General features: G+C 32.5%; 1 protein-coding gene across 2 annotated transcripts; it reads left to right on the forward strand.

Annotated features, from left to right (window-relative positions):
* The first annotated feature begins 1,876 nt into the window (after positions 1–1,876).
* On the forward strand, positions 1,877–13,185 carry slc47a3 (solute carrier family 47 member 3). 2 transcript variants are annotated; one of them, XM_087284236.1, is made up of 17 exons: positions 1,877–2,287; positions 2,339–4,800; positions 4,899–4,967; positions 5,047–5,195; positions 7,138–7,180; positions 7,376–7,420; positions 7,496–7,593; positions 7,669–7,766; positions 7,861–7,974; positions 9,353–9,420; positions 9,499–9,607; positions 9,751–9,826; positions 10,718–10,787; positions 11,006–11,138; positions 11,625–11,719; positions 11,802–11,844; positions 11,930–13,185. In XM_087284236.1, exons 6-17 carry the CDS (start codon positions 7,385–7,387, stop codon positions 12,136–12,138), a joined length of 1,149 nt encoding a protein of 382 aa, XP_087140362.1. In that variant the 5' UTR covers positions 1,877–2,287; positions 2,339–4,800; positions 4,899–4,967; positions 5,047–5,195; positions 7,138–7,180; positions 7,376–7,384; the 3' UTR covers positions 12,139–13,185. The 2 variants fall into 2 exon arrangements, with proteins under 2 accessions (XP_087140362.1, XP_087140361.1); XM_087284235.1 differs by having other exon boundaries at positions 1,877–2,122; positions 4,699–4,800.
* Positions 13,186–16,257: the final 3,072 nt, after the last annotated feature.

Genomic DNA, 16,257 nt, shown 5'->3' on the forward strand with positions numbered 1-16,257 from the left:
AAATAATTCAAAGGGGGGCTAATATTTCTGACTTTAAATGTATATATATTTATTCAATTTGGATCTCAAGCAAAAATGGGATAGTTCAAGATGTTTTGAAAAAAAAAAAAAAGCTGAAAGGCTGAAACCAAATACAATGGATGTCAATTGTTACTGTTTTACAGTTTTCTTCATAATATCTTCTTCTTTTGTTTTCAACAAACAAACAAAAAAACTTGCAACTTTTTTGCAATTTGTAAACAAGTGAAGGGTGAGTAAACTATTCTGTGTTTAGATATTGTATTGCAAAACAAAAAATACAGAGGAAGATTTTTAGCAGTGCATGCAACATTTAACAACATTTTAGTTTTAAGACCATTTAAAGTCTTTAAATTGCAAATGGATAATTGTAGACTTTTGAAGAACTATTTAAGATCCCCAAAAGCCCTGTTTACACACCTTGTTGTACGTGTTTAGATTTATTATTGTTTATTTTTTTTGGTTTTTCATATTTGCTATAGATATAAAGATATATATAAATTATATAATGCCAGAACTTTTATTATGTACATTATAAATTATTGGTAACTAAATTTACATATGGCTGCAGTGGGTGGTACGTTCGCCTCACAACAAGAGGGTCGCTGGTTCGAGCCTGGGCTGGGTAAGTTGACATTTCTGTGTGGAGTTTGCATTTACTCCCCATGTTTTCATGGGTTTCCTCCAGGTGCTCCGGTTTCCCCCACAAGTCCAAAGACATGCGGTATAGGTAAATTTGGTAGGCTAAATAAACCATAGTGTATGTGTGTGAATGAGTGTGTGTGGATGATTCCCAGTGATGGGTTGCGACTGGAAGGGCATCTACTGCATAAAACATATGTGGATAAGTTGGTGGTTCATTTCGCTGTGGCGACCTCCGATTAATAAAGGGACTAAGCTGAAGAAAAAAAAAGAATAAATGATAAATGAATGAAACCATAAATTAAGCATACAACTGAACTCATTTTTGTTAATTAAAATTAATTACTTTAAAATATATATTAAAACATTATTTTATTTTCTTCAGTTTAAACTACATAACTAAATCTGAAACTAATAAAAACTATATAGACATAAAAATTACTTAAATTAAAAATTAAAATATAAAGACTAATCTAATTCAAACTATAATAAAAACTACAACTGTTGCTCGATCAAATTTTACATTTACAGTAAATCAGCTCAGAAATTATACTGAAACTTAACTTTAGCATAGCAACTAATAACAACTTTAGGATAAATAGCTCCACCTACTGGTAACAGTACACTTTATTTGTGCCTACAATCTGTTTGACTCAATATAATAATTAAATACAGCAAGTATTATTTTTGCCAGCGTAAGATGGCATTCAAAATCTAACGGCTTTTTTTACTTAATATAAATTGTGCATTCCCCAAACAGGTGTCTGGCTTCTTACCTGTCTCCAGGCTAAATTAGGAAAGTCTGATGATCGCATTTGTTTTATTAAATGTCACTATTTACACTGTGGGTGTATGTTAAGAAGATAACATTATAAGTTATGTACTCTCTCCCAGCTGGAAGTGCTGCTGACTTTGCTATCTGACTTCTCTGTGCTGTTTGTGTGATGCAGTATTTCTGCGCGAGCTGAAATGAGCCCAAGCAATGGTTCCTACCGTTCACAATTCTCTGCTAACAAAACACGTCCACTTTAAACCTTCATATGGAATTATTATGGAAAACAATCTAATAATAAAATGCCTATTAAACAACTTATAACGTATCGATATTTAACACCGGCATACACAAATCAAGTAGCCAAGGTAACGATCAGTTCGATCCGCCTATTTTGGATTACGTAACCGTGACTCATTTATAGTGACAGCACTGAAAATAATTAACTCTTGAAGTTGAACTTTATATTTAACACTACAGAGATAAGACGTTATTAGCTTGCTTAGCTTTCTAAAGGAACGAGTTTCAGCTTTCTGTGAATCAGCCATCAAACTTTTCCTCAGGATGAACGAAAGAATGAACGAAGCAGAAAACTCTTCCAGATGTGGATGGTGCTCTAGGTGTTTTAGTTTTTTACCAGTGGACTATACGAGAGAATTTGTAAGCATGTGTACATTAGCTTTTCCCGTGGTAAGTACGTCATTTTAGTTTACATAGACCTCGTGAAGGAAAGGGATGGCATGTACACCAGTTTAACTTTCACACTTTACAAACATCACTGCAGTCACACATAACATATTACAGTAAAGTAAATGTTAGCTAACTCACTTTGATTTGATCTCAGCTTTTTAATTTGTGGTTGGCCCACGTAACTGGCAGTTTATTTTGTAGCCTATGTGTATAAAGCTGTGGTTGGCCCACGTAACTGGCAGTTTATTTTGTAGCCTATGTGTATCTGAATATAATTTGTAAATATTTGTTTGATCCTTATAGTTGTGGTGGTGTTTGATAAATAAATAATAATTGACATTTAAATGGCATCTGTTTGTGGGCATTATGTGTGCTAAAGTTATAGTTCACACAAATATGAAAATTACGTCACTCTCGTGGTTTTAAACCTTATGGGTTTATTTTTTTCTTCACAAACAAACACTTCATGAAAAATATTAGAAACCTGTACACATTTACTTTCATAGTAGGAAAAACAAATACCATGGAAGTCTGAGGACAGGAGTTTAAAAACATTTTTAAACATTTTTAAAATGTAAAATCTTTTGTGTTCGACAGAAACATTAAACTTAAATAGATTTGAAACAAGTGAAGGGTGAGTAAATGATGACAGATTTTTGAGTTTTGGGTGAACTATCCCTTTAAGTAAGCATTTGGCCTATGGTTACATTGAAGTAACTTCACAGTGATGTTTGAATACTAATGAAGTTTAAATACTACAGTAGGACATTATTTCCAATATATATTTAAAAGGAAACAGCATAATAGCACAGTAATTAGTTTTTCTTTTCATTTATTATAAAGCAAAGTCAAACTAGATGCTAACTTACCTAAATTCAATTCAAGGGGTTGTTAAATGTAGTCATTTTTTTAAATATAGTCATATTGGATAAGAGATTCAATATGAACACCTTCCTTGCACAACCTATCTCTTTCCCTTGCTGAGTTGTGATGAACTGCTGAGAACATGATTTTCCATCAGTGTTACATTCATAAGATATAACGCTAACCATGGCAGTTCTGGGTGATTTAAAATAAATTATGGGCAATAGGTATTCAATAACTGGTTACAGCAGTTTTTAGAAAACAAGTTTCTTTCAGAAGCATTTGATTTGAAAACCGATTAGCTGATAATATTGTGCATGTGTAATTCAGAATGAAGATAACAAACACAAAGTGTACAGTACATGACTGTCTGGAGTGCCTGCTATGACTGCCTGACACATTACTAACTCTGAAACTGAAATGTTTTTTGACAACTGATTCTGTTGACGTGAATCAAGGGATCTCATAAAACTTGTCAGAGTATGATGACTAGGTTAAGCAACTTAAAAGGATATTACACCCAGAAATAAAAATAAACTTACTATTTTCTCACCCTCAAATAGTTCTAAACCTTCATGATTTTTATGTTGATAGCCTTTTTATTATATATTTATTTGGAAATAAACACTGTTTTTGCTACACACATCCTGACCCAAGGTGTTAATTCAATTAAGGTAAATAACATTTAAAGGGATAGTTCACCCAAAAAGTCAAATTTACTCACCATTTACTCACCTTCATGTGGTTCCATCTTTTTATGAGATACACAAAATCAAGTTATTTTTTTACAAATCTTAAATACTGGTAGCCATTAAAATCCATAGTAGATAAAAATTACTATTGAAGTCAATGGCTGTTGATTTCCAGCCTTTTTCAATACATAATCTTTTCTGTTCATCAGAAGAACAAAAATTAGTTTAGAACAAGTGGAGGGTCTGTAAACGATGCCTTTCTTTTACTGAACTATCCCTTTAAAACACAGGTGTCGAACTCAGTTCCAAAAGGGCCGCAGCTCTGCACAGTTTAGTTCCAACCCTAATTAAACACACCTGATCAAACTAATTGAGTCCTTCAGGCTTGTTTGAAACCTACAGGTAAGTGTGTCGGAGCAGGGTTGGAACTAAACTGTGCAGGGCTTCGGCCCTCCAGGAATTGAGTTTGACACCCCTGCTTTAAACGATCATTTTGCTACCATTTCTGCTTGTGCACATTACACACATCAATTCAATATGGGAATTGCATTTTCCGTTTCATTTTGCAACTTATAAAGCATTTAAATTTGTATGCAATTTACATTCTGTAATAAAACTGTGGTTGAAAATGGCAGATATAAATTTTAGAATTTCATTTTCATTTTTACTTTGAACTATTCACATTTGTGATGGTCAATGCAAAATTGGCATTTTACATATTGCAATCCTGGTTGGTATGTTACATTTTAAAATGAATTTTGCGACTCATTTGCTTCAGTATTGTGGAACATAAGAACAGTGGTTTTCCTAAATGACTATTTCCACTTAGTTTTCTGATTTGGCCTACAGTTTGCCATGTTTGGTCCGAGATAAGAGTTTTGCCATTTTGAAAATAACCTTTATATAAATCATTCCTTTGAGATTTAGTTTGGCTAGCATGACACAAATGACTGGCTTTACCTCTATAATAATATCCACTACTTAAACATTAAACATCTTTGTGTTTTCTTCTTCTTGTAGTTTCTCGCCATTCTTTTCGATTACTTAATCCTTTTTACAAGCTCTGTGTTTTGTGGACACCTGGGAAAGTTAGAGCTTGATGGAGTTACTCTTGCCGTAGCTGTGAGTTTCAAATATTTATTTCCTGTAGAAAATGTGGTTTAAAATAATGTATATTAAAGCATAATAATAATAGAGTAATGAGTGTTCATTCCAAACAGGTCATCAATGTTTTAGGTGTTGGCATTGGCTTTGGCTTGTCTGCAGCATGTGATACACTTATTTCTCAGGTAACTACATTGCTCTGTTCAATTACTAGTCATCAAATGCAACCTTTTATTTACTTTAAGGTTGCTTTGTCTTTTTCAGACTTATGGAGCTGGGAACTTGCAACAAGTTGGTGTTATAACTCAGAAGGCAATTATAATCCTTTTACTTACATGTTTGCCATGCTGTGCCATTCTCATCAATACAGAGTCAATATTACTTCTTGCGGGTCAAAGCCCGGAGGTTGCCAGGTGAGAACTACTTAAAACTGTGATTATAAAACAGAGACTAGCACAAAAGTAGACACTGTTGTAGTATCATCCTAGAAAAATAGCTTCATGCAATGTATTCTTGTACTAAACAGCAGAGCTGGGTGTAACGTGTTCCAGAGTAACGTGTTACTGTCTTCTAATTACATTTTTTAGAAACGCAGTAATATAACAAAATACATTTTAAATCTGTCCAATTTGATTAGTTACTGAAGTTAATGTAATTGCGCTGCAACATCAGTTAACGAGCATGAGCTTTTACAAATTTCCTTTGTGTGAAATATAGAGATTTATTTAGACTTATTACTTCAGACAAACACAGAACAAACAATGCAGTGTTACAGGTATCCAGTTTTCTTTATGTCTTTTTGTATTAAAAAAAGACAAACAGGTTAAAAACAAGTGAATGATGAGAGAATTAGGTCTGTTGAATATGTCAAGCTAATGTGATCAACCCATTCTAATGTTTTTTTTTTCTCAGTGAATATTTAATTACTAAAAGAGCTGCAGTTTATTTTGTATTTTTATAGGTTTTACATGATTTAAAAGTAACTTCAGAGTAAAGTAATTAGTAATCTGATTACTTCTTATGTTATTAAAAAGCGTGTTAGGATGCACCTTTTTAAAATGGCATATGAATATAACAGTTTGTGAAGTGGATGTATTTTATGTATATATGTATATTGTGCAGGTGTATGTATGTACGTACAGTGTGTGCTTGTATATGCATATGTAAGGACTATTATGTGTGTGATTGTGTAGATATATGCATAAATGCGTGTACAGTTGAAGTCAGAACTATTAGCCCCCCTTTGAATTTTTGTTCTTTTTTTAAATATTTCCCAAATGATGTTTAACAGAGCAAGGAAGTCTTTTTTTGACTAGAAAAATGCACTTATTAATTTTTTAAACACCATTTTAAGGACTTTATTAGCCCCTTTAAGCTTATTTTTTTGATAGTCTACAGAACAAACCATTGTTATTCAATAACTTGCCTAATTATCCTAATCTGCTAAGTTAAACTAATTAACCTTTCTCTTCCTTTTCATACTTTTATTTCACATTTTATCTGTTTTTATGTTTTTTAATCATTTTTATTATTTGTTTTTATTTTTCTTATACTTATTTCTTTAATTCTTGTTTATGTAAAGCACTTTGAATTGCCACTGTGTATGAAATGTGCTATATAAATAAACTTGCCTTGCCTTGCCTAGTTAAGCTTTTAAATGTCACTTTAACTGTATAGAAGTGTCTTGAAAAATATCTAGTAAAATATCATTTACTGTCATCATGGCAAAGATAAAATAAATCAGTTATTATAAATGAGTTATTAAAACTATTATGTTTAGAAATGTGTTAAAAATCTTCTAACCGTTAAACAGAAATTGGGAAAAAAATAAACAGGGGCAGTAATAATTCAGGGGGGCTTATAATTCTGACTTCAACTGTACATGTATGCTTTTATCTGACTATATATTTGCTGTTTATTTTGCTTTATTTGTCTATACATTTGTCATATACTGCTTTTTTATTTAGTTTATTTAATGCTTGTTTGTTGATTGTGAAGCGTTTTGACTTGCATGTATGTATGAAAAGTACTATACAAATAACATGTATTATTATTATTATTATTATTATCATTTTTACAAGAAGTAATTAGTAATGTATTCAAATTACAGTTTTACAGTAGTAGTCAGTAATTTGTAATCTATTACTTTTTTAAAGTAACATACACCCAACACTGCCTAACAGTAATTAGTTATTTTTAAAAGCAAGCTACAATGAAATATCAAATTTCAGAAGACTTTTTTTATGGCACCTTCCATTCCTTGCATTCAACCAAACAGAATCATCACTATTATTGCAATATACCAAAAGAAAAATATATGAATGTAAAAACATCTTTAGTTTTTTCCTCTTTCAGAGTATCACAACTCTATGTGAACGTTTTTTTGCCTGGTCTTCCGGTAGGTACTTCCAAATACACATTTGAAAAGGTTAAAACACACACTCTTTATTTTGTCAAATCTTGAAGTACTGAATGCCAAAAAAGCGTTATGTTTTCCTTTTTAGTCTAATGGTTATTTCATAGAACTGACCTTTGTTAAATCAGATATAATTACATAAAATACTGTTAAATACTGTCTATTTTTGTCTCACAGGCTGTATATATGTTCATTGTTCAAGTGAAGTATCTACAGAATCAGGTAGGTGTAAGATGTTAAAATGTGATGTTCTGAGAAAGCTTCATTGTAAAAACCTAATCTAACCTGTCATTACAGGGAATATTTTGGCCCTTGGTCATAACTGGAGTAGTAGCGAATATCTTGAATGCTTTAATAAACTACATCCTCCTCTTTGTCCTGAACATGGGTGTTGAGTAAGTTTCCACAACATTTCATTTTAATTTAAAAGCTAGAAAAACGAAAACTGATCATGTGTTTTTCATCTTCAGAGGCTCAGCAGCAGCTAATACAATCTCACAGTACAGTTTGGCGACCATATTGTTCATCTACATCCGATGGAAAGGTCTTTATAAGGAGACTTGGAAAGGTGAGTAATATCTTCATGTTTGTAAATTTGACCACCATTGTAAGTTGATCCAGCAGACAGATCTACATTAAAGCTCTTCTTTGTGGCTGTTTAGGTTGGTCGATGGACTGCTTGCAGGAATGGGACTCGTTCATTTATCTGGCCATTCCCAGTATGCTCATGATGTGTGGAGAGTGGTGGACCTATGAGATTGGAGGCCTGCTGGCAGGTTAAAGTGCATGCTTGTTAAAATAAGGACCTGATATACTGCAGATTCATTTGACAGCAAATTGTTTTTATTTTTATAAAAGAATCTAATAATTAAGATATGATTAATATACAGTGATTTATACTAAATAACTGGATTGCTCATCAAAACTCCTAAATATGCAATTTTTATTATTTATTTGGGATTTATAAGCTCTTCTGCTTTAATTAAAACATGCTCTAATAATGAGGAAAAATCTTACAGAAAAAAGTCTCTTGTGTTGCATAACAGTAGATGGCAGTAATGCTTTGAGTTTCTTAACCACTATAAACTATGAAACCAGCAGCTGTTATATAAAGTATTGAGTGGCATTGTTGAAAAAGGGCAGATTATTCCATAATTGTATTTGTAAAGGGATATAAAAAGAGATGTTTCTTTTATCTAAAACTGTCCCTATTGGACAGTAAATTTAGATATTTACACATTTATTGCAGCTATTGCAAAAATAGCTTGAGAATGCAATTCTTTGTCAGTTCTGAGATTTTCAAAAATGTAATGCTAATCTCTACTGAAAACTGTCACTCTGGTGTAAAAATCAAGAATCATAATATCCTGGTGCTTGCTTCAGTAATGGTACAGCAGCATAGTTCCTTGATTATTATGCCGAAAATAAGATTATAGTTCCTAGACATATCGGCCTATAAAATAGCAACTTTTCATTTTCCGCTGGTCTTAGTACACAATGTAATTACAGAAGTGTCAGGCTTTAAATCAGAATTATTAAAGTCTTTTTTTTATTATTTTTTTTTATCTAATCTAATTCAATGATAAATTATCCTAAGCTAAGCGAAAAGTGCTCCTGCCAGACACAAAGATCATATGAATGGATTCAAAAATGGTAAAACTCATTCAGCTTTTTAATTGTAGGGGAGTTGTAAAATGAGAAAAAGCTCAGAGTTGATTCAAGAAAGAATAGTGATGCATTTTAAAAATCTCAGAATTGTCGATTTCTTAAACAATTTTTCAACACAGCTCTAGTATTTACAATTGACTATTTCATATTCCATTTTAAATAGGCACTACTCTTGTTTGTTGGAAAAAATGGCCACAAATGATGATATTTGATTGAATTGAATCTGAAATGGATTTACCACGTCCTTTGGAGTACATCGTTTTATACCTGAAGCAGAACAGTGACTTTGTCAGTACTACCAGAATGGCCACTTAGTCACTTCCTGTGGTTCAATGTATAATGGCAGTTGACAACACAATAAGCAATTTTGTGTAAACTATCACTTCAGATCGAAGAAAATTTCTTGAAAACAATGTATCTTTCAAAAGGAACATTTTCATTGAGTTCTGAACCCTGTTGCTGAACTTTGTTCTTTTTTTATGGCAGGTCTGATAAGCGAAGTGGAGCTTGGAGCACAGTCAGTAATGTATGGACTGGCAAATATCGCATATATGGTATGTGTTCATTGTCATGAAAGCATTTTTTTTTTTTGAAAATTGTATGAACACTTGAAATGAGTGTCCTGTGTTCAGTTCCCTATAGGCTTCAGTATAGCTGGCAGTGTTAGAGTGGGCAATGCCATGGGTGCAGGAGATGTGGCTCAAGCCAAACTCTCTGCTAAAGTCTCTATAATGTGTGCAGGTAATATTAAATATTAAAAATAAATGGATATCTGAATTTAATATTTATTTATTTTTTGTAAATAAGTTGCTTATACATTATTTGTGCATGTCCTTTAAGCACAATTTTAATGATCTTTATTGTATTCTGCATTTTATTTACAGTCTCTGTTGCAGTGGTATTGGCAACTGTAATTGGTTGTTCAAAGAATGTAATTGCTCGTATTTTCACTAATGACAAGTGAGTGTTTCTTCTTTAGTGAAAAAAATACATTTGCTTTAAACTACTTCGATAATTATCTTCTCTGTAATTTTCTCCTAATTTGTTGGGATCAACTTTGAAAGTTGTAATCAACTTCACTCATATAGCGCTTTAATTATTAACTTTATGTAATGAGGCATTTTACAGTATTTCTTTAGAAAAAAGATTTTAATATGTTTTCTCTATACAATGATGATTTATTTACAGTCTACATTTGATTATTTAATAAGTTTGTTAATATAAAATAATAGATTTTTTATATAAATAATAAATATTTCTATTTTATATTATCAGAATAAATATCTATTTAGAATTTGAAAATAACAATTTTCAAAATACATAAAACAAACATTGAAGAGCATTTCATTTAAGTCAATTTTATTTAAGTTAAAATTTCCTATTACTACACAATATTTGTGTATTTATTATTGTAATTTATAACAATTTAATAACATAACATATAATGAATATTAACAATATAATTAATTAAACACATAATTATATTCATAATATATGCCATTTTGATTATTTATAGTATATTTATAGTATATTTATATTCATAGTGTAGGTTATTTAAAGTATAACTATAACTTTTTTATAATTAATACATATCAAAAACAACAACCACAACGCATTCTATAATTTGGGGAAAATAAACCTTGAATAGCACTTATTTAATAAAAAGTACTATTAAATATTTTCACATTACTTTTAAAAATATTTATTGTTTTTATATATTTGTTATTGTCCATGTTGCTTCTGAAAGTAACGTATAAAACATTTGAAATCCTCAAACTCATAAAATTCAAACAAAGGTTATAAAAACAACACTAATATTGGGACAATTGTTTTTGTTTTTTTCTCCCCCAGAGACATCATCCAGAGGGTTGCCACAGTAATGGTTTTATACACTCCTTTCCACATTTTTGATGCCACAACGGTAGGTCATTAGCAGAGTTGTGTTAGAGCACTCACAGCCCTCATTACTGATAATAACAAAACTGACAACATCAACCCAATGACCATGAAAGTGGACTTTAGACCTTAATTAAACTAGATGTTGTCTTTCACGTCCATATAAATGAGAGAGTCCACTGAAATGGGTCATCTGAGGACAAAATGGCAATCTTTTTTTTTTTTGTTTGTGAACTGAATCAGGCAGCAGGTAGCAGTATAGTGAAAGGTCTGGGCAAGCAGAAGCTTGGCGCCATATGCAACCTACTGGGATATTATGGAATTGGATGTCCTATTGGAATACCCTTGATGTTTGCTGCTAAAATGGGCATTTTTGGTGAGCTTAATATAATATAATATAATATAATATAATATAATATAATATAATATAATATAATATAATATAATATAATATAATATAATATACATAAAGGTTTCATCACAATACAAGATATATAATTAAAAAAATAATACATAAAAATATATAGTTTGCTGCTAAAAATGGGAATTTTGCTAAAATGTGACGTAATTTATACATAATAATATAATAATAATATGTATACACAGTATATAAATGAAATATAGTTGATTTACAATGATGTTATCCTGTTGTTTGTTGCTAGAATTGAAATAATTGGGTATATTACAAAATATTGTATCAAAGTATTACGATTTAATAATTTTTTAAAATGTATTTTGTACATATTATGATAAAAAAAAATTATATATAAAATTTAATTTAATATTTACAATGTATTTAATTACAAATATATTATACAAATTACTTATGATATTTAATAATGTATTTATTTATTGTCTCAAGGTCTGTGGATTGGCCTGTTAGTTTCCGTCTTCCTTCAGTCAATATTCTTCATCGTCCTTCTTGTCAAGCTGAACTGGAAGAAAGCTTCGGAAGAGGTGAGGAATACAGGATTTCCTTTCATTCAATATTCACAGCAGTCACTTTCAGTTCAGCGATCTAAATATGAACAATCTTCAGGCGCAGATCAGGGCCGGTGTGGCGATCAGAAGGACGGATGGCGGTAATATGTTTGTTGTGACACAAACCATTCAGAAGTCTGATTACATTTAATGAGGCATGCTAATAGGGAGTGATTTTCTTGACAGCCTCGCAGGAGGATGGTGAAAATGAAGGCTGTGATGTGAATGATGCTACAGATGTGGATGTGCTGGTGGTGGATGAGGAAGAGATCGTGGCTACAGTGAAAGTGCAGCTGCCTTTGAGTGTTTTAGTGTTGCGCCGCGGCCTTGCTCTGGCAGCAATGCTGGCGCTACTTGCTGCGGGACTCGCTGTCAAGTACAGTCTTAAAAGATGATGATAGTTTAAAGATGTGATTACAGCTGACAAAAAGTTCATACTGTCTCATAGCATGCTCAAAATTGAGCATCGGTGCACCAGTGCATTCTGGTCTGGGGGGAAAAGGCACTAAGAAGGGCACATTTTGTTGTGTTCGAGCATTAGTTAAAGAGTTAGTTGACACAAAAATGAAATCTACCTCATCATTTACTCTCCCTCATGTAGTTTAAAACCTTCATGAGTTCCTTTCTTTGAGCGTAAAGACAGATGTTTTGAAAAATGCTGGATGCTGGGACCGATTGACTTCTCTAATTCATTCGTTCATTCATTTTCTTTTCGTTTTAGTCTCTTTATTAATTTGTGGTCAGCATAGCGGAATGAACCGTCAACTTATCCAGCACATTTTTTACACAGCGGATGCCCTTCCAGCTGCAACCCATCACTGGGAAACATCCATTCACATTCATACACTACAGACAGTTTAGCCTACCCAATTCACCTCTACCACATGTCTTTGGACTTGTGGGCGAAACCCACGCGAACATGGGAAGAACATGGAAACTCCACACAGAAATGCCAACTGACCCAGCCGAGGCTCGAACCAGCGACCTTCTTGCTGTGGTGCTGTCGCCTCAGACTTCTCTAATTGGAACAAAAAAATTACTATGGAAGGCAAAGGTTGCCAGCCACCACCATTTAAAAAAAAAACTTGTTTTTTGTTTAACAGAAGACAAAAAAAACCTCTTTAAAATAGGTTTTGAACAAGTGATGGGCGAGTACATAGTTGCAGAATTTTGGGTAAACCTTCTCTTTAACAAGTCATTGTTTTGTTTTACATCAAATGAGTCGTTATGTACTTCCTCACTGTATCAATAATTATATTTATTTATATAAATATATTTATTAATATGCTGTTTATTCTTTTGAACAAAAATCTTGCTGTATATCCAGCTGTTTCAGCAAATACTGTACGGATGGAATGTGAATCCCACATCTCATGAATTTGTATTAAAGAACAGCAAATGTGCTGGAGCAAACATGAAGATATTAAAACTTTTTAAATGAATGTTATTTCATGGCTTACTAGTGCAGAAATTGCACAAAATTGCACATATATATATTGTGAATGTTGACGTATAACAGGCGCATATTGATTCAAGTTTATTCACATACAGATTTAATTTGTTGAAATTAATATGAACAGTTCTCATTTTAGGGGTCGTGGACTGTGAGATTGAAATACCCTAGATGCAGGGGTACAGTAGTTCATCCAAAAATGAAAACTTCACCATTTACTCACACGTGTGTGACTGATGAATTTCTTTTTTCAGTTGAACACAAACAAGATATTGTGAAGAGTGTTCAATATCTCTTTCAGATGAGACGTTAAACCGAGGTCCTGATTCACTGAGGTCAGTAAAAATCCCATGGCACTTCTCGAATAGTAGGGGTGTAACCCCGATGTCCTGGCCAAATTTCCTGCATCTGCCCTTGAGCATCATGGCCTTCCAGTCATCCCTATCCACCGAATTGGCTGTATCATTGTCTCTCCAATCCACTTGCTGGTGTGTGGTGAGCACACTGGCACCATTGTCCTGTGGGTGCTGTTGCATCATCTAAGTGGATGCTACACACTGGTGCTGATGGGAAGAGACCCCCCCTTATGTGCTCTTTAGGTGTATGTCCACACACGATAAATGCACTATATAAATACACATTACATTACAAAATCACCCCAAGGTCTGTGGATTGGCCTTGGCTTTGTTTTCAACAGAACAAAGAAACTCAACAGGTTTGGAACATGTTGAGGATGAGTAAAACATGACAGATTTTTCATTTTTCAGTGAACTTTTCATTTAATCTTTAGATACTGTATGTATAACGTCATTATACTATTTAAAACATCCTATAAGTTTCAGAACTCATATCTTTCTTTTTAGTCTAAAAACAACAAAGCTTAACAAAAACCTGGTTGTGGCATTATTTATTCACCCTTTACTTCTTCAAATATCTATTCCACTTTCTTCTGTTGAACAGAAAACAATATTTTGAGGAAAGCTGACTTCCATACTTGTTTTTCCTACTAAAGAAGTCAATTGTTACAGGTTGAGCTTTCTTCAAAATATTTTCTCAAAAAACTCATAAAAGTTAGGAACTCCCCTAAGATAGTGAGTAAATATTCATTTTTGGGTAAACAATCCCTTTAAGAAACACTGCAGTTTTATTATTAATGAATATATAAATATTTTTTTTCCTTTGTATTTTTGCCCACATCATTTAAAATAGCCTCCCTTTCTTGTCACACTACACTTTTTGTATATGATGACATGTGACCGGATGCGAAGGGTGGGATAATAACCAGTCACTGAAATGAGATTACCCAATAGCACACCACTATGAAAAGTACATTTTCAGTGGACAAAATCTGCGGCCAGATCATTTATCGAAACTATCGGCAACACTTTGTTTTGATGGTCCATTTGAGTATTAGTAGACTGTCTGCTTAATATCTGTTGATACTGCTCCTTCAACAGACTGTCAACTGACTATAAGAAACTTTGCAAGTACATGTCAACGTACACTAACCCTAACCCCAACCTAACAGTCTACTTCTAATCTAATGAGAATTAGTTGACACAGAGATGCAATGTAGCTAACATTCAACAAACGGACCATCAAAATAAAGTGTGACCAAACTATTCTGTATCTGTTCTAAGATCAAGTCAAATGTGCATACAGTACATGTAATTCAGAGAAAAGCATGTACAGAGAAAAACATCCGCACACCAGTCAAGATCCAAATAGTTTACATAAGAAAGACGATTGCCAATATTTACTTAAATTTCAACTCTGCCATTTGGGAAAAACTGCTGCTCAGAATCTTAAATTCATTCGTCCTCAAGTGACCTGGCTCTTGATGTAGCTGATGCAGAAAAATAAGCCCAAAACACACTGAATATAATGGAATAGTGATTTATTGACTCTGGGATTTAATCTGTGATAAGCTGCTCTATGTGCAATCTTTGCAGCTGTTTTAAAGTAGGAACAAAATCTAATTATAGATTATCTTTTTTACAGTAAACAGTTCTGAGGATGGGGTGTGCTTAAGCAGTACAGACTTCCAGAGGGCATAAAAAGCATGTGCATTTTTTTATATTCGTCATCAGTTTAAATCATGTCACTGACTTTCTCAGCTCTAGTGAAACAACAACAACTAAAGCCATTCTTTGCTCCTTAGAGCTGAAAAAGACACTCAAATCAGTCAAATCAGATGTTTAACCCAGTAAATTAGTTAACCCTAATGGCATATGTGGGAACATCAAACATTTACATATAAAATGTTAGCAGCAAACAATACCAGGAAATATATTAATATATGTATATATTAGTAAGGCAGTGTTAGTAGTTTAAATGGACAAGTTAATATACACTGTATGGTGCGTTCTGTTCATGCACCAAACACAATGAAAATTTTACCTTATTAAATATATTTAATATACAGTTGAAGTCATAATTATTAGCGCCCCTATTTATTTATTTTCCACCAATGTCTGTTTAATGGAGAGAAGATTTTTTTTCAACACATTTCTAACCATGATAGTTTTAATAACTTATTTCTAATAACTGATTTATTTTATCTTTGCCATAATGACAGTACATAATATTTTACTTGACATTTTAAGACACTTCTATACAGCTTAAAGTGACATTTAAAGGCGTAACTAGGGCAGTTAGGTTACCTAGGCAGGTTAGGGTAAATAGGCAATTTATTGTATAACAATGGTTTGTTCTGTAGACTACGGAAAACAAATAAAGCTTAAAGGGGCTAATAATTTTGCTCTTAAAATGGTTTTTAAACTATTAAAAACGGCTTTTTTTCTAGCCGAAATAAAACAAATAAGACTTTCTCCAGAAGAAATAATATTATCAGACATACTGTGAAAATGGCCTTAATCTGTTAAACATCATTTGGAAAATATTTTAAAAGGAAAAATTAAAGGGGGGCTAGTAAATCTGACTTCAACTGTATATGTGTCAATAAAAACAAGCTAAAGAAAAAAAGCCTAAAAAGATGTCCAGCCAGGGACCTTCATCAAATAAAGAGATCACATTATGTCTCTTGATGGTTGATGAACAT

The sequence above is a fragment of the Danio rerio genome, chromosome 15 (genome assembly GCF_052040795.2).
Source record: "Danio rerio strain M-AB ecotype USA chromosome 15, GRCz13ab, whole genome shotgun sequence".
Lineage (NCBI taxonomy): Eukaryota > Metazoa > Chordata > Actinopteri > Cypriniformes > Danionidae > Danio > Danio rerio.

Coding starts and splice junctions, on each gene's coding strand:
- slc47a3 (XM_087284235.1), top strand. CDS start 1,997: ATGAACGAAAGAATGAACGAAGCAGAAAACTCTTCCAGATGTGGATGG. Junction 2,123..4,698: donor GTACATTAGCTTTTCCCGTG/GTAAGTACGTCA, acceptor TTCTTCTTGTAG/TTTCTCGCCATTCTTTTCGA. Junction 4,968..5,046: donor GTGATACACTTATTTCTCAG/GTAACTACATTG, acceptor TGTCTTTTTCAG/ACTTATGGAGCTGGGAACTT.